General features: G+C 65.9%; 1 protein-coding gene across 2 annotated transcripts in view; it reads right to left on the reverse strand.

Moving 5' to 3' along the window:
• The window catches only part of KIF26A (kinesin family member 26A), a 35,188-nt gene that overhangs the window by 8,996 nt on the left and 8,613 nt on the right, over nucleotides 1-17,579 (reverse strand). For both annotated transcript variants that reach the window (XM_029952504.1, XM_029952503.1), the window contains exons 3-5: nucleotides 15,761-16,213; nucleotides 10,177-10,352; nucleotides 3,521-3,710 (exon numbers count right to left, since the gene is read on the reverse strand). In XM_029952504.1, the coding sequence (XP_029808364.1) occupies nucleotides 3,521-3,710; nucleotides 10,177-10,352; nucleotides 15,761-16,213 (819 nt within the window). The remainder of the gene's footprint in view (nucleotides 1-3,520; nucleotides 3,711-10,176; nucleotides 10,353-15,760; nucleotides 16,214-17,579) is intronic.

The following is a 17,579-nucleotide window of genomic DNA, read 5'->3' on the forward strand; positions in this document are numbered from 1 at the left end:
AGGATGGGGGGGGGGAAGCACAGAGTGGGGGAGGATGGAAGGGGAGGGGAAGCACAGAAGGGGGAAACGCCAGGAGTGGGGGAGCAGGCTCTGGCTGCCCCAGTGAGCACAGGGATGGAAGCGTACCACCCACCCTCCATCTGGGGTGTTTGCACCCTCCCGCTGCCTCAGATGCGGAGCTGGAAGCGAAGGGAGCTCAGCCCGCGGCCCAGACCCCTCCTGGCACACAGCAGCTCTGGCCCCAGCCACCCCTGCCCAGGAGGGAGAAGACACACTGACCAGTCCACCGCCTCCGCCAGGTCACACAGCACGAGACCCAATCCCAAACTAAGGGGGGGCGGGGGGCAAGCAGTACAGACACGGCTCCCTGGAAGGAAGACTCAGGCCCACACTGCTGCCAACAGAGCCCCCTGCCCCAGGGTGCTGCCCCGCACCCCTCCTCAGCAGCCCGAACCCCCATGTGAGCTGCCCGGCACCCCCACCCGGCTTTAGCGGCCCCGCACCCCTCCTCAGCGGCCTGGCTCAGCAGACCGGCAGGCACAGCCCACAGGAAAGCGCGCAGGCTGGGGTGGCCCCCCAGCGAAGATCCCCTCCCCGCTGCCAGAGCAGGGCAGCCCCAGGCCCCATGTCGGTCCAGCCACTGCCTCCTCCAAGGAGCCCCTTCCCCTGGCTCCTCGGGCCCCGGTCCGGCGCTGGGAGGGGAGGAACAGAGGCATGAGAGGGGCTGCCCGGAGAGCCATGATGCCCTGGGCAGGGAAGCTGGGGGACCAGCCGGGGGCGGACCCGGCTGCAGAAGGGCTCCGTGGGAGGAAGGGAGAGGACACCATAATCCTCCCCGAGAAAAGGCTCAGTTCTGCCAGGAGGTGTGGGGGACACTGAGGCCTGGCCAGGGGGGACAGGTCGGTGAGTGGAGAGCACAGAACAGGGCAAGATGGGGGCGGGTGTTCACCTGGAGGCGCTGGCAGGTGACCCCAAAACCAAAAATAGACACAAAGTGTGCCCCCATCCCACCCCCACCCCATGCCGAGCTCCGCAGAAGACAGGCATCTATGCAGCTGGACCACGGGCCCCAACGCCCTCAAGGGAGCAAAGGCTCAGCAGGGAGGGGCCGGGGTGGGGACACGAGAGCTAGAGCAAGCTGCCCCGCAGGGTCTCCCGCTGGAGAACAAGCACCGCAATCGGCCCCTCAGGCAGGGCGGTGGCCGGACGGGCCGGTGAGCCGGGGCGCCTCCCGGGAGGGGCGCCAGGCCCGCGTCTGCGGAAGGACCCCACCCTCCGCTCCCCAATGAAACCTTCGATTTCTCCGCTACTGCGTAAATCAAATTACCAGGCTCATTTCAGAGCCAATATTTTTCACGGATTTAATTGTAACTGACAGATACATAACGCGGGCAAAATTGGTTTACTGCGGGTAGTTCCGCGAGGCGACTTCCCTGCCGCACGTGGCAAATCGACATGCAAACTCGCTCCAGGAAGGAGGGCGTGTTCTCGGGGGAGAAGCGCCAAGAACACTTTTCTGCCGCGCTCCCTGAGCCTGGGCTCCGCCAGGCGAGAATCGATTCTTTTATTCCCCCAACGACACGAACAAAACTATTTCATTTCCAAACGCCGCTGCCCAGCAGATGAAAACGTGCGCTCCCTGCTCGTTTCTGGCCATTTTTTTTTTCAGCGTGAACTCCTGGCCTCTCCCGGAGCCAAATGGGTTGTGCAGATTGCAGGGGACTCCTGGGGGGTTGAGGCCCTCCGCCTGGGCTCCTCCAGAGCAGGAAATGCACCGGTGCTGCCTTCTGGAGCTAGCGACGTCAGCCCCCCGCGCGGGGACCCCCAGGCCCAGCCGTCCTAGCTGAGCACAGGCCATGGTCTGCGAGGATCCTGTCCTTACAGCCAGGAAACGACAGGGTCTTCGCACCAGACAAGGGCATCTCGTCTCTCCCCCAAACGTTCAGATATCACAAAGAGCTGCTGAATTGCTGCCAGGTAGGGAAAAAACACGTTTTGCATAAAAAAGGGCTTCCACTCCTACGAGGTGGCCCAGGCAGTGAGGGGGGAGGGGCGCCTCTCAGCACCCACACATGATGTCTCTTTCAATACAGCAGGATGATGAATTACCTTAAGTAGCACATTAATGTCAGGAATTGAGTGTAATCTAACTTCTTTTCTGTGACAATATTAAACGCTTTTCAGGAGGCATTTCTGACTGTGCGACACTCGTGCAAATCACACCCAGGGAGCCAAGGAGGGGCACTGGGTGGACAGCGAGGGGACTCCACGCAGGGGACGGGGGCAGGGGTTGGGGGAGGGGGGTAGGGAGGAGCCCCTGCCCCCGGAGGAGGCAGCAGAGGCTTGCTGGCGCCCCTGTAACAGCAGCTGCAAGAAACAGCGCTCTGTGCCTGAGACACTGGCCTCCCACCCACCCCCACTTTGAGAGAGAGAAGCCCAGCCAAGGGAGGAGGGAGGCCAAGGTCAAAGCTGGGCAGGGCTGAGGCTCCCAGGGCCACCTGCCGCCAGGTGGAGGGGTGACAGGCTTCCAGCAAGAGCAGAGTCACGGTGAGGAGGAGGGGTGCAGCAGGAGGGCCCTGAGGGGAGAGCCAGTGTGGGGGTCCGGGAGTGGCTCAGGCCCGGGCAGGGGACCCTCTGTGAGCACATCAGGCCCCTCTGCAGCCATGAGGCACATCCCAGGTGGGGTGGGGGTGGGGGGACGCAGCCCAGGGGACCATGGCCCCAGCCAAACACCTCTGCAGAGGTGAGCCTCCGGGCACTGGGGTGGCTGGGCCCAGTGCCTGGGGGGAGGGGGGACAGGGGCATGCGGCAGGGGGGCCACCAGTGCGCAGAGTGTGGGCATAAAGTCAGGGGAGATGTCGGAGCACACACCCAGGGTCAGGCCCCACCCTCACCCCCACGGCTGTGTGACTGAGCCTCGGTCTCCCCACTGTCCACACGTGCTCACAAACCCCACACACGCAGGCCCAGCACTGGGCCAGAGCACAGCTCCCAGCAAGCCACACGGGGCCAGGACAGATACCCACTCTCGACAAAAGGCCACAGGAGCCAGGGGTCAGAGCCAGGGGCCAGCCAGCCACCTTCCCCGCTCTGGGCCTCAGTCTCCCCCCCGGGAACCAGCTGATCGTGTGTTCCCCCCTTCCAGGGGCAAATGGCAGCTGGGATTTGCCCGGACACTGAGAGTTGAGGGGTCCCATCCAGCCCTGGAGCCCCACCCAAGGCCAGCGTGCCGACACATGGCAGGGGGGCTCCCGGGGGCCACACCCCAACCCCAGGAACCCCAGCTGTCCCACCCACAGAGACCAGAACCTGCCTCTGCGACCCCACCACAGACGCCCAGGCTCCTGCCAAGGTGAGCCTGGGCCTCAGTCTTCCCGTCTGCGCCCCACTTCGTCCCACCTGGGAGACAGGAGCGGGACCCTTCCGTCTCCTGCACCCCCCCCAGCACCTGCTCAGACACCCCTGGCTTCATCCCCCCCACCAGTCCCCAGGGTCACCTCCACATCAGAGGCAGGCCTACCTTTCCGACACTGCTGAGGCTGTCCTTCACCTTGGAGGCGGCCCTGAGCAGGCAGGGGGGTGTAGGGGGCGGCCACAGCTGCAGGACCCCGCTGAAGTCCGTGGGGTAGGGGGAGGCACTGCGGGCAGCAGGGGCTGGTGGCGGATGAGGTTTCTTGCGCTTGGAGGCCAGGCTGAGCTTCTGGGCAGCCCTGGGGAGGGGAGGCAGGGGCAGGTGGGGGCACTCAGAGCTGTCCTTGTCACCTGCCCTGGGTGTGGCCCCAGAGCCAGCAGGGTCCCGGGGCTGGGCTTGCCCCTTCAGGTCCCTGGCGGTCCCTGGTGGCTGGCTCAGCACAGGCCAGGCCTCCCCGTCTGCCCTGGTGGGGGGATGGGCGGGGTGGCTGGAGCGTGCTGGGGTCAGCCACCCCTAGGCTGGGGGACCCAGGCCTGTGGACTTCGTCCTGGGCCTCCATCTCCCCGTCTCTAAGTGGGTCGGCGTGACCTGCGCAGGCCCCCGGGGGCCTGATGAGCTGAAGCGCTGGAGGCGCTGGGCCAGCAGGAGGAGCTCGACAAAGCCAGGTGTCCCCGTGGCCCCTGGTCGCGTCCCCACGGGGCCGGCGCCCTCAGCCTGGCACCCCCGGAGCCCTGCGCGGTGTAGCCCCGCGGACCCCACAGCGTCCCCAGGGCCCGTGCAGGCCCCCCGAGTCCGAGCCCACCCTGACGTCGGTGCACATCTGAGAAGCACTGCTGTGGACGCCCAGGCCGTGAGTGCGCACACGCACGTGTGCCCCGAGGGCCCGCTGATCTCCCACGGGGGCTCCCACCGCCGGCCGGCAAGCTCCCCCGCTGCACCAGGCAGAGCTGGCTCGCGTCCGCCCCCCACTGCGGGCCCCCCAGGCTCCCAGCGCCGGTGACACCAGGGGCCACAGATGTGACAGAACGCACCTTGGGCCTCGGCCCGCGTTCGTGCTTTGCGCCCGTTGCCCAGATGGCCTGGCCTCATCACCGCCTCCTCGCGGTGGGGCCCCGTGGCAGGGGGGCGGCCGGGATGTGATCCGAGCTTAGGGCTGACGCACCCCGGGCGCCCGCCCACCCGGGGCAGCCCAGCCCTCAGCCAGCCTCCCACTCAGCCACCTACCGCCAGCGTTTTGCTTAACCCCACTCATCTCTAATAGGAGTTGTCTTTTAGGGGGCCCCAGGGACGGCTTTCCTCCGAGAGAGGTGTCGTGGCGGGAAATAAAAGTAATCTACGATCACGGCGGATCCTTAAGAGAGCGGTGGCCAGTGGTGCAGGTGTGTGCCCAGGCAGGGTGGGGGTGTGGAGAGCAGGGCCCACAAGCTGCCCAGGAGGAGCCCCAGCATCTGGGGGTGCAGGGAGCCCTGAGCCGGGGCACCTGGCTTCTCTGGCCGCCGGCCAACAATAACCCAGTTCCTGCCTGAGCCCACGGACTTGTCAGCCTCAGAACTCCCTGCAAGGAAAAGACCCGGGTCCCACCCCCACTGCCTGAGAATCCGAGCAAATCAGGGGCAGGAGGAGGCAGGCAGCTCCGCCTGGGGGCAGGGGACAAGTGCCACTCCAAGAAGGCAAGGCCTCGGCCATAGCGCAAACTTGAGTATAATCTGTCCCGGGGGCCAGGCAGGGCTGGCGGGGTGAGGACCAGGAAGACCTGGGCCAGGGCTGTGGGAGCAAATGAGGCCATTTCAGCAGAGCCTGGGCGCCTGGGGCCCCTCCGCCCGGCCTGCCGCCCAGCCTTGGACTCCTGCCCTGGACCCTGGCCACCCTGGGTTCCGCCACAGCTTCCTGCCCAGCACTCCATGAGGAGAATCTGTGGTTGGACTTGGAGAATATTCCCGCCCAGTAGGCAGCCCTGCCCCACCAGCCCCACACTGCCTCCCCACCCCCCCACCCCGCCGGGGTCAAGGTGGCCAGGGAGGGTGGGACACCACAGGGGCCAGCGGCCAGGCTGGGAAAGAGGGGGCAGGGCCTGGGACTGTAAAAGTCAAAGAGGCCCCAAGGGTTCATTTCCTCATCTGTAATAGGTACCCTGGTGCTTATTCCCAGGATTTCAAGAAAGGGCAGCAGAAAGGGGCTGCCCAGAGCAAGTGTGTGCTGGAGGGTGTCCACCAGGTGGTCAGGCTGATGGAGCAGGACAGCAGACGGCCCTGGCCAAGGCAGGCCTCCCCCACGCCAACGGCCAGTCCCCTGCTCCCTCCCCCTAGGTCAGCCTGGGACCCTGACACTGCAGGGCAGGGCATCCTGAACCCACAGCCCTAACTCTCCAGGGGATGTAGGAGCTGAGAAGGACCCAGGGCTGACGGGCAAGGTGCTGGGGGAGGCAAGAGCAACTCTGGGTCACAACCTCCAATCTGCACGACCGGAGGGCAGTGCTCTGCCGGGTAGGTCACACCCAAGAGCCAGGGGTTTGCAGTACAGACCTCAGCGCAGCTGGTCACCCTCAGGGCCAGCAGCGGAGCACAGGGAGGTGTCCTTCCCCACCGGACACGTTCCGGTCACGCCTGGACAGAGGCTGGGCCTGGCCCTCTCTTAGGCCCCGCCAGCCCTGGGAGTCTAGAACATTATTGGCAGGCATCTCCACCCTATGGGCTGACCTAACTCAGCCCCCCCCCCCCCCCCCCCCCCCCCCCCCCCCCGCCAGCCCCGCAGTCGGCCCCCAAGGGGCTGGGAGCTGAGGAGCCGGGCCCTGGCCAGCTTACAGGCTCACCCCACCAGGCATGACTCAAAGACACACCCCTGCATTAACAAGGCCCAGAAGGGGCACTCTCTCCTTTGATGAAATCCAAGCTCCAGCTAACTGGGACAGACCCAGCAGCCACACCTCGGTTCCTATGCCTGGGGGAGGGGCCCTGGGGGCGGGGCTTGCCATGCAGGGCTGCAGGTTTCTGGAGGCACAGACCTGGTGTCTGACCAGGGAAGTTGGAGACAGCGGTGGGGAGGTGCCGCCGGGCCTCACAGAGGCCAGGAGAATACACAGGCACCACACCCAGGGCTGAGAATGCCCACTGCATTGCTGGACGTGGGGGCCCAGGGTGGGACCTGCAGGGGTGAGGAGTAGTGGGAGGCGAGACAAGCAGGGAAGTGTAGGCAAGGCTTGGTGGCCTGGCTCTGAAGAGAAGCCTTGGAAAAGCAGGAACGTCACATGCACACATAGGTCTCCTCATCCTCAGAAAAGATTCTTCCAGGAAGCCTGCCCTGATGCCCCCAAGCTGGGCTTCCCAAAGGTGCGCCTCCTGCTACTACAGGAACCAGCCCCTGTTCTGACACACAAGGTTATAAGGCTGTGTCCGTCCTCCAGGCAGTGGGCTGCCAGGCCCAGGCCAGTTACCGGGACACACTGACATGGCCAGGAGAGAGTGAGTGAGCAGATGAGTAAAGAAGCAGGTGGGGGGTGCCTGGGGGCTCAGTCGGGTGAGCATCCGGCTTCAGCTCAGGTCATGATCTCCCGGTTCGTGGGTTCGAGCCCCACGTTGGGCTCTGTGCTGACAGCTCAGAGCCTGGAGCCTGCTTCAGATCTGTGTCTCCCTCTCTCTCTGACCGCCCCCTGCTTGCGCTGTCTCTCTGTCTTCAAAAATAAAGAACATTAAAAAAAATTTTTTTTAATTAAAAAAAAAGGGTGGGTGGGTGATAGGTACCTGGGTAGGTAGGTGAGTAGGTTCATAGGTGCATGGGTGGGTGAGTGCGTGGGTGAGTGGGTGCAGGAGTGGGTGCATGGGTGAGTGAGTGAGTGCAGGGGTGAGTGTGTGGGGGTGTGGGTGAATGAGTGCAGGGGTGAGTGCATGGATACATGGGTGAGTGAGTGCAGGGGTGAGTACAGGGGTATGTGGGTGAGTGGGTGCAGGGGTTAATGGGTGCATGGGTAGGTGATTGCAGGGGTGCATGGGTGAGTAGGTGCAGGAGTGAGTGGGTGCAGGAGTCGGTGGGTGAGTAATTATAGGGGTGAGTGGGTGAGTGGCTGGGGGACAAGCCCCTCCAATATCTCTTGGGGAATATTTTGTCTTTTTTACAAAGAAAAATTGCCTCTTGCAAACAAGAGATAGTTTCACAAGCACTTGACCTTGATGGTGAGGCCCTTCCCTATTCGAGGAGGCACGTGGGGCTTTTTGGACACATGTGTGGCAGCCTAAGGCCTCCTAACTGGACCAGGATGAGGCTAGTGGACCTGGTCACTGCACCACCACCCCCCCCCCGCCGACCCTGCACTCCACCCCAGGGGCATCTGCTACTCTCGGACCCGAGATCCCCCAGGGTCTGCCCACTGGGGACCCAGAGGCCCCTAGACCCCTGACACAGGGACCAAGGCCCCAGCAGGCAGATCCCTGACCCCTACTCCCATGGCCACATCGTGTGACCTGGGAATGCACTGGCCCTGTGCCCCTGGGCAGCACCCCCTCTGGCTGAGGAGCTCTGCTTGGCACCAGGCCTGACAGTCTGTGGGTTGGACACCCACCAGGCAGACACCAGGGAGGGGCAAATGGATGTCCTGGTACCTGAGGGAAACCTCACCATGCCCCCTCCCCAGATCCTGCCCAGGAGACCCCACTGGTTCTTCCAAAGCATCTACATTCAGGGATTTGAAAGGCGACCCCCAGAAAGACCCAGCAGGGCAGGCAAGAGACCACTAAGGGAGACATCTTGGGAGGAGGGGAAACAGCAGAGGTGGAAGGCAAGGGCACCCCATGGTAGGAGCAAGAGAGCTCAGGTAGGGATCAAGGTCATGAATGCCTCCGGAGAGACTAATTATGCCCGCCCCGTGGAGCCTGGCCTGCTCAGAGCTCTGGTCAGTTGGCACACTGAGCTCTCAGTCACAGCTGCCACGTGTGAACGGGCCATCCAGGCCCAGCTGCAGGGAGCAAGGTGCCAGGCCTCAGCCCTGTGCTGTGCGGCCCATCAGTGTTAATGAGGTTCCAGGCACCTGGCACCCATACGACCACTCACAGCCTTGGTTCCCCTGAGGTGAGGGGTTCAGAGGTCCTGGGAAGGCCTGAGACCTGGCCCCCAGCGAGTGTTCCAGGACCAAAGAGGATCCCAAATCCCAAGCGCGACTCAAATGCCAGGCTCCTACTCACCCCTCCAAGTCCCCCTCTGTTGCCCTCAGCACCATGGACAGCACTCTGTCCTGTCCCTTCACAGGTGCTGCCCTGCCATCTAAGGCTGTCTCCACAGATACCCACCCCTGCTGGCCAGGGGGCAGGGGGTGGGCTGGGGTCAGCTCTGCCCCTCTAGGAGCCTGGCAAGGGACAGAGGTGGGAGCACAGAACATACACTCGCACATGCCCGAGGTCCCCACAGGCAGCTCCACAGGCCCCAGCACACACACAAAACAAGAGAGTGGATGCGGGGTACACAGCACTCGGGCCACCCAGGGCGCCGGCCCCTGTCAAGCACAAGGCCCGACAGCCTTCCCGTGCCCCAGGGAGAAGCCGCTACGACTCAGGGCTGGTTCAACAGGCTGGAAGTAATGGCAGTGGGCAGTGCGCACACCCCCACTCCCCATCGGAAAACTTGCCTCCCGCTGTCCCCACACTTGTTTCTATGGTAACTTCCCAAGGTCAGCAGCATCCTTGCTCCGATGGAGACAAAAGGCAGCGGCACCCGGTCTGCCGGCCACAGGGTTACTAATGAGCCAGCGTGGCCCCCAGAACCTGGGACCCTGGAGCTGTTCTTCTCCTCAGAAGGCGTGAAATCCCCTGCAGGCCCCACTGATGCAGCAAGCCCCAGATGGAGGCTCACCAGGAGGGGACGTCCCTTACAGGGGGGATCCCCCCGGGCAGGACCCCCGCCAGCCCCGCAGCCAGTGCTCACCAGCCCAGCACCCCCCTCGGGCCTCATGGTCCCGCAGCCCATGCTGATAACGCACCGTGCTCCCACCACCCACATGTGATTCACAGACAAGCTTATCAGTGCCCGCCAGAGCTGCTAATGGGACAGTGACCTGCGTCTGGGCCTGCCATTACCACTCATTACCGCCATTACATCCTGTAATCCGCAGCCCCGTGCTCTGTCTGTTCTGTCTGCTGAACCCCAGGGCCCTGATGGGAGGGGCAGGACTACTCCCCACGGGCAGGGGCCGAGGAAGAGACCCCTGCTCCCACACACCGCTTCCCACCTTGGAACCTGCCGGCCTGGGCTACACCAGCTCACACCCCCAGGCCTGAAGGGCCACACCGAGGCATCCAGAGGACCAGGGCTCAGGCCAGGACTGGACCACCCAGCTCCTGGCCCACAGGGGAGCTGGATCTAATAGGGCACATGTGCTGGCATTCCCCTGGTAGGGGAGGGCAAAGCATGGGGTCTCTGTGCGGCTGCCCTCCAGGGCACCTCCTTCGAGCCCCATTCCGCTCTCCCGCCCCCTGGCCCCCCGACTGAGATCAGCCTCTATCTGCGGCCCCTGCCCACGCCAGCCCAGGGTGGACCCCAGGACACCTGTGGCTGCAGCCCACCCCCGATCCCAGAGGCCAGAGGCCCCCACTGCATGCTGCCATCAACGTCGTGGCCACCCACCGTGAGCTGCTGGGTGACAGTGGCCCCAGTCACTCCCCTGCCGCCCTACCCAGCAGCAGAGTGGCCACGGTTCTCCCAGGAAAGGCCTGCAGGCCATGGGGGCCAGCACCCCAGGTTCCCCCCGCTGTGCGTGTCCCAGCAGCCCCGGAAGGACATACCTGATGAAGAAGGACGCTGCTGCCGACGGGCTCGCGGGGCCCCCAGCCGGGGTGACCAGCGCCGTCGTGCGGGCCCCCCCGCAGCCCCACGTCCTCGAGGCGCCATCAGAGCTCGAGGAGGGGGCGCCGTCCCGGACCGTGTCGGCCACCGCCACGGCGGCCACCGCTGCCTCAGCCTGCGGGAGGGGGAGCCGCGTGAGGGGCGCACCCCCACGGGGGGGGGGGGGCAGAGCGCACACCCAGGGCCCCCACACGCCTCGCCCCGGGCACCCCCCGGGGCACGCAGGGCCCTGTCAGAGAGGACACCACAGTAGATATTTGTGGGCAGCACACACTGCCCCGCATGTGGTAACGTATGGTGCTCCCATCATCTGAAATACTGCTCTGGCATTTCCAGCTAATTAGCTAAAATAAATTCTAGAAAGGGAGACAGCCTTGTAATGAAGCACAAATGTAATTAAACGTCCCTAAGACAGCACCAGCAAGCCTGAGATCCGGCCGCCATATATCACGTTTATGTGCCTGTCCGTGTCGGGCCCCGGACCCCCAGACCAGACCTGCCCCTGGAGGGGGTGGGGCGGCAGCCGGCCTCGGCCCCGCCCACTCCCCCTAGGGCCCCTGTCCCCAGGGTTCAAGGCTCCCCAGGCACCAGGCCGGTCTCTGGGCTTCCCAGCTCCACTCAGTCCCTCAGGCTGCTGGGACACGGGCCTCCCTGGTGACCCTGAGGGTGAAGAGCCACATCCTGGAGGGCCCAACATCCTTGGGGTCTCCCAAGTGACACAGCCAGAGGCCCCGTGGCCACCACGGCAGAGCGAGCCACCACAGGAGTGTGCTGAAGCGGGCCCTGCCAGCCCTCGCCGCGGCGGACGGCTCACCCGCCCAGCCCCGAGCAGCACCAGCTCCACACCCCTCTCTGGACACAGCAGAACCATGTCTGCAAAGGAAGTTCGTGGAGCCCCAGACTTCCAGATGGACAGAAGCCATGCGCACCGGCTTCTGCCCCAGGGCTTTGAGAACAGCTCAGTAGCAGAGAAGGGCAAACCTGAAACAGACCAGGCCCTTGCGCCCACCAGGCCCGCGCCCACCAGGCCCGGCTGCCTGCCTCGCCTCTGCTGCTGTGCCTCCCTGGGAACCCAGCCCCACCAACCCTCTCCTCCAGGGCACGCTGACCTCGCCTCCCCCGGGCTGTCCAGTGCTTCTGCACCTGCCCCACAGTAATGGGGCCGTGCTGAGCACCTCCTTCTCATTCCACTGGCTTCCATGAGCACCTAAAACATGTCAGGAATCAGGAGGACCCCATGGGTTCCTATCTGCACAGACCTGGTCCCCTGCACATCCTCAAGCCAACACCTTGCCTGGGGTATAGCAGGTGCTCAGTAAATCTGTCTTCCAGGAGCACACCCCCCGGCAGGGATGCGTCTTCTCCCACAGCTGGGAGGCCACCCCTGTGCCAGAGGGAACGGGGCTGCTGGAGCAGAAGGGTACCAGCTCCCGGGGAACATTCCAGAAGGAGGGCCAGCCAGGCCTAGGCCTGGACAATAGGAACCACAGGCTCCTAGAAGAAGGCAATCGCATGAGGAACGCAGAGCAGCCGTCTTGACACGCTCACGCCTTCCCTCCCCTCGAACGTGAAGACCTTTCTCACGACTGGACGCACGCACCCCCCACGAGGGCCCGGCGCTGCGGGGCAGAGTAGGGGGAGGAGCTGCCGGGGAGGGGCCTGCCCCCGCAGCCCCCGGGACCCACCCCAGGACAGCCCCCAGGATGGTGCGGCGGCCGTGGGGCGCATGCCTGGCAGCAGGGGCCAGGCCATTGCTCCACTCAGGGAGGCCTCCTGGTCAGCGGGGAACCCAGGTGCAGGGTCATAGAGGGGCCAGAGCCACAGGCCACGGCCCTCCGCGGCCCCTCGTCCACTCCCACAGAGCCCGGGCCAGCCCGCCGTCACATGCAGTCTCTCTGCCTCCAGCCGGAAGGTTCTGGCATGACCCGGTGACGGCGCGGGCCGCCCACACTGACCTGTCTCCGGAGTCCCACACGTGCCTCGGCTCCGCCGTCCCACGAGCTGCCGAGACACGGCTCTGGCCATCGGGACGGCCACTGCCGCTTCCTGCCAGGAGCAGAACCCGGGCATGCCAAAGAAGCCGGAGGGGAGGGGAGGGGAGGGGAGGGGGGCGGCCAGAGGGAAGACCAGGACAGGAGGACAGGAGGGGGGGGGAGGGGAGGGGGGGAGAGGGGAGGTGCGGGGGGAGGGGGGGAGGGAGGCGGCCAAACAGAAAAGGAGATGGAGGCAGGAGAGCAGCAACAAAAGAGAAGCGTGCAGAGAGGAGGGCGTGAGGCAGCCGCAGGGCAGGGAGCTGGGAGCCTGCCCGGGCGGAGGCGCCCCCACAGTGCCCGCCGCTGGCCTGGCCCCGGGCCCCTGGGTCTGACAATCTGGCAGGTGAAGGACAGTTCGCGGCTCCGCAGCATGAACCCCTCACGAGGAGGGGACAGCTGTGGGGGCCGGGGGCCGGGCGGGATGGGGCTGGGGGGGTGAGCGCCCCAGGCTGGAGTGACCGAAGCCCTGCAGGGGCCCCGCCCCCGTCACAGAGGCGGCTCGCTGCAGCACCGCACGGAAGAGGGCGTCTCGTGCAGCGTCCGGTCCACGGGTGAGTAAACTGAGGTCCAGAGCAAGGGCACCAGAAACGGGCCGGGTCAGAGAGACCTAGGCCGGGACCATGCACTAGCTGCTGCCTCGGACATATCCCTGAGGATGGGCGGGCCTCCCAGGGACCGCGAGGGCGAGAGGAGGCAGAAGGCTGGCACAGAGGTCAGCAGGGCTGACACTCCCAAGCTGGTGCCACACTACCTGCTCCCAGTTCTCCATCAGAATGACTTCACCTCCTGTTCTGCACATCACCTCCTCCAAGAAGTCCCCCATCCTCCCCATCCAGGCAGGGCCTTCACTGCCCCAGCCCCCATGGCCAGCCTGGAGCCCTCTGCGCTGGGTTCTGTCCCCTGGACCATGAGCCTCAGGGCCCTGGGCAGGGCCTGGCCCGTGTCTGCAGGACTCCATGCAGCCCCACCTCTAGCTGCCGTGACCTGAGCTACTCCGAGCCTGCCGTGCAGGCTCAGGGTGTCCGGCTGTGACCATCTCACAGGTGCTCCAGCAACACGGAGGGACAGGCCACAGTTCCCGGCCATGACCCCATGCAACAGGCCAGGGCAGAGGACCTGGGGTGGCCGCACGCCATCACCCAGCATCTCGGGCAGCCAGGGTGGTGACGCCAGAGCCTGGGCACCTCCGTCCTGCATGGCAGCAGACCTCTGCCTGACGGTCGGGAAGGCCTCGGCCAGACTGTGCCACCAAGCGCACTCCACAAGCAGGAAGCGTCACTGGACAGTCAGGAGGCAGAAGGAGCCAGGAAGGGCCGAGGCCCGTGCTCCCAGACAGGGAAGGGGGCTGTGGTCTGGATTCCAGGCGCGGCTGGCAAAGGGCTGCTCATCCGGGTACAGAGCTCCCCAGAAGGTCGCCCCCAGAGCAGGAGTAAGCTCCCAGCCACAGCACCCAGAATGTTCTGGGCCCTCAAGCCCGGGCTCCCTGCCTCCCCCCTGCACACGGTAGAACAGAGGGCTGCAGCCGGCCTCCTGGGCAGCTGGGTCCACGTCTGCCGGAGAGGGTCACGCCCGGGGCAGGCGCTCTCTGCAGGTCCTCCAGAAGCATCTACATGCGAGACTTTAACATTCCAGAGCCACTCCTTGCGATCGATGCCTGGTTCCGGGGAAATCACCTCGTCTGAATCCTAAAGTTCTATTTATGCTCCTAATAATCTCCCCATCGATCGCCAGGGCTGCTGTCTAATTATAAATCCATTCCCACCCACCCCGAGCGCAATCAATGTGCACATAAAACAGAGAGCGAGCCTTAAGTGCCCACGTTGCACAACGTGCTGGCTGCCGAAGGGACTGCCCAGCAGGAGGCCAGTGACACCCGCCCGGGTGCAAGGCGGAGACGCTCAAGGCGGCCGCACCGACCCCACCGGCCCCCACTGTCAGCTCACGGCCCTCCTCCACCTCCTTGGCGCCCTCAGAGTGAAGGCCGACCTGGCATTCGAGGCCCTGCAAGACAGGCATTCAGCCCCCTTCCCTGGCAAGGAGCCCTCCAGCTACTCCCAGCGGCCCCACCGCACCTGGGCTGGGTCCTCCACGTCTGACACTCCCGCTGGGCCCCTCTCGGTGCCACTTCCTCTGGGAAGCCACCCAGCTCTCCTGAGCTGCTCCCTGACTCCGTGCTGCCCCGGAGGCAGCCCAGAGCCCAGCCAGGAGGTGCTGGGCATGCAGGAGGGGGAGGGGAGACTGGCCTTCCCCCCCTGGCCTCACCCTGGGACCTAATAGAGGAGGGGTCAAAAGCGGCAAGGCCGCACCCAGGGCACGTCATCACACCAACCGGAGGCTAGATGGAGACCCAAGTTCTTCCCTGAGCCCCTGCACAGCCCCTCCACGAGCTGCCAATCGCCAGGGAGGCCCCAAGGGCAGAGCGCCCACTCAAGGACTGGCCCCAGCCACGGCCACAGGGTCCAACTCCCAGCAAGGGCAGGATGCCCGATGGACAGCAAGCCCAGAAGTGGGGACGGGGCAGGAGTTCGTGTGACCTTGTCCCAGCATCTGGGGCCTCTCCCTGGGCCTCCGCCCCCACAGCCCTGCGGGGCACAGTGCATGGGAAGGTCTACCCGCTGCTCTAGCTCCGAGACACTCGTTGGGCACTTGTGCGGCGGCTCGTACTGAGTGGAAAATGGAGATGCAAAACCAGCTTCCAGAGCGACGCACTGACCTCTGCCGCTGGGGGTGAGGGACACGGGGCAGCAAGGGGGCTTCTCCACACCCACAGTCCCCGCGGCAGCAGTATCAGGACGCCGCTGGGGGCGCCGGGCCCGGGAGGAGGCGGCCCTGAGGCCTGGGCAGAGCAGCCGGTGTGCTCGGGGGCAAGGCCGTCCCAGAGCAGCACAGTTAACCTCACGTATTACCCAAACCTGCTCCCTCCAGTGTCCCCAGAGACCCCTAATCCAACAACTGCCGCCTCCCAAGACCCATCCTGGTATACATTCTGCTCGATGGAGAGCCGGGGGTGCCGCAGACCCCGGCGGCGGGGGGGGGGGGGGGGGGGGGGGGGGGGGGGCTGCAGGCTAAGCTCCAGGGCCATGGGGGTGGACACAGGCGTCCCCACACCTGCAGGCCTCCCCTACACGCCAAGCCCCGTCGTGCTGGCCACGGCCTTGGGGGCGGCCTGGGGGGAGGGGCCACGGGCCCCCTCCTCACATGATGGTCCCTCTGCCGAGGAGGGTCTGACCATGTCCCAGGGGCCCTCCGGCCAGCCCGGCACCACACACGCTCAGACTCGGGATCCGCTGACACACGCCCAACCAGGCATGCGGGCGCTGCGTGGAACCGATGCCCCGGAGCCGTGCGAGGACCCTGCCCGCTGCGACAGGACATGCAGGGGCCTCCGCCTGTGTTCACTGGGAGCTGCTGAGTCTGCACACGTGGGCCCCGGCAAGACGCGGCCAGGGCCCCCAGGAGGCCGGCAGCCCACCCTGCCCAGCGGACTTACCAGGCATGATGGCGGCAGGAAGCTGTTGACCCTGGAGACACTCCACATGCCCTCCAGGCACTGCTGGGCCTGGATGGTGACCGTGCTCAGGGCTCCCCCGAGGCCAGCAGGGGCCACGGACACCTGGACGCTGGGCCCGGATGGCCAGGCCAGTCCCTTCCTCCTGTCTGGCCCCGCTCGGCCCGGCTGCCTCCCGGCCGGGCTGGCACACGCTGGCACATCTCGCGGGCTGGTCACGGTGCCCGCGCTGGGGGGCACCAGGCCGGGACCTCCGTGGGGGGCGTCAGGGCCCTGGCGGCTGGCAGGGGCCCGGAGCAGCCGCAGGGCCTCACGCGTGAGCTGGTTCAGGTGCGTGGCGCAGACGTCACAGCGGCGCTCGGCCTCCGGGCGGCATCCCGGCAGGGCCCCGGGCGCTGGCAGCGGGTCGAGGAGCAGAGCGGAGAGGCAAGGGTCCTGGGGGAGCAAACACAAAGGTGGTCGGTGCCTGGGGGCCAGGCCCCAGCCCCTGGCTCCGCGCCCCCCACAGCGCCGGGCCAGCGCACCCGGTGGCCGCCGCATAACCCATAACTGATGAATCAGCCCCAAACCGTTTCGGCGGCGCGCGCCCAGCAGGAAAATAATCATCAGAGCCTCCCAGCGAGGCCTTCGGTGCCCCTGACAACCGCCTGCCTCGGCCCGCCCTCGCCACTGTGCTCCGTCTCCGCGAACGAGGCGTCTCACGCTCCCCCAGCACCCAGGCCACGGGCGAGAAGCGTCCGGGGGCCGGCAGAAGCCGCGGACACCCCCGCCCGGGCCCGGGCCTGCCCGTCAGCGCCCCGGACTCCGTCTGAAAGCAGCACCCTCCCAGCCAAGGGGCTGGCCGGGCTTACCACAGGCAAAGCGGGGCCTCCCTGCCCTGGGGAAGTCTCTGCCTGGTCGGGATCTGGAGAAAACTGAGAGGCGACCCTGCCGTGGCCGTGCCCGCAGAAGCCCCACCAGCAGGGGCACTCGCGAGGGGGGCGGGCAGTCCCAGGTCCATGTGAAGCCCGAGGCCCCAGCGCCAGCCGGCCAGGAGGCAGGAGGCTCAAGGCCCACCTTGCCCGATCCCAGGTAGACGTGGGCCCCGGGTCGTGGGGTGCCTGGTGGCTGCCCCTGGCTGTGCACCGGGTGAGGGGACACACGGGTCTCCCTAATCATGTGCCTGGTTACACCGAGGGAGGCCCTCACCCAGCCTGGAGGTCAGGGAGGGCTTCCTGGAGGAGGTAGCACCTCTGGAAGGAGAGGGAGGAGGAGAGAGCCGATCCTCAGAAGGAACTCACTGGAGAGAAGTTATCAAGAGTCCTATCTCCAGGGCCCACGCCATGTCCCTTGACCAAGGTTCTGCTCTGATGCCTCCCTGGGGCAGCCCCGTGGAAATGGGGGGCTAAGCCCCTCGACAAAGCACTGGCCCAGGCCAGCTGTGGCCGTGACCACCCAGGACTTTCCCAGCACCACCTCCGTCCTCACATGGCCCTCTGGGCTGCTGGGCCGGGCCTCTTCCCTCCCCCGCCCCGGCTCCTCCAGACCTGAGGTTTCTTCCTACCCCCCCCACCACCCCCACAGGACTCCAGCCTCCCCGTACACCCACCACCCAAAAGAGGGATCTCATTACCCCACCCAGGCTCCCCAGGCCCGATCAGCGGCCAGCCCCACCCCTGCGCAGAGGCCTGGGGTTGCTCAAGGAGACACCAGCTGTGGCCGAGTGGGCTGGCAGGGAGGGGCCAGTGGTCAGCCCCACGGCGATGGCTCTGCCCCTGCCTCCGCGGGACCACCACGATCCCCGCACGGTGCTCCCCAGACC

The sequence above is a fragment of the Suricata suricatta genome, chromosome 9 (assembly GCF_006229205.1).
Source record: "Suricata suricatta isolate VVHF042 chromosome 9, meerkat_22Aug2017_6uvM2_HiC, whole genome shotgun sequence".
Taxonomy (NCBI): Eukaryota; Metazoa; Chordata; class Mammalia; order Carnivora; family Herpestidae; genus Suricata; species Suricata suricatta.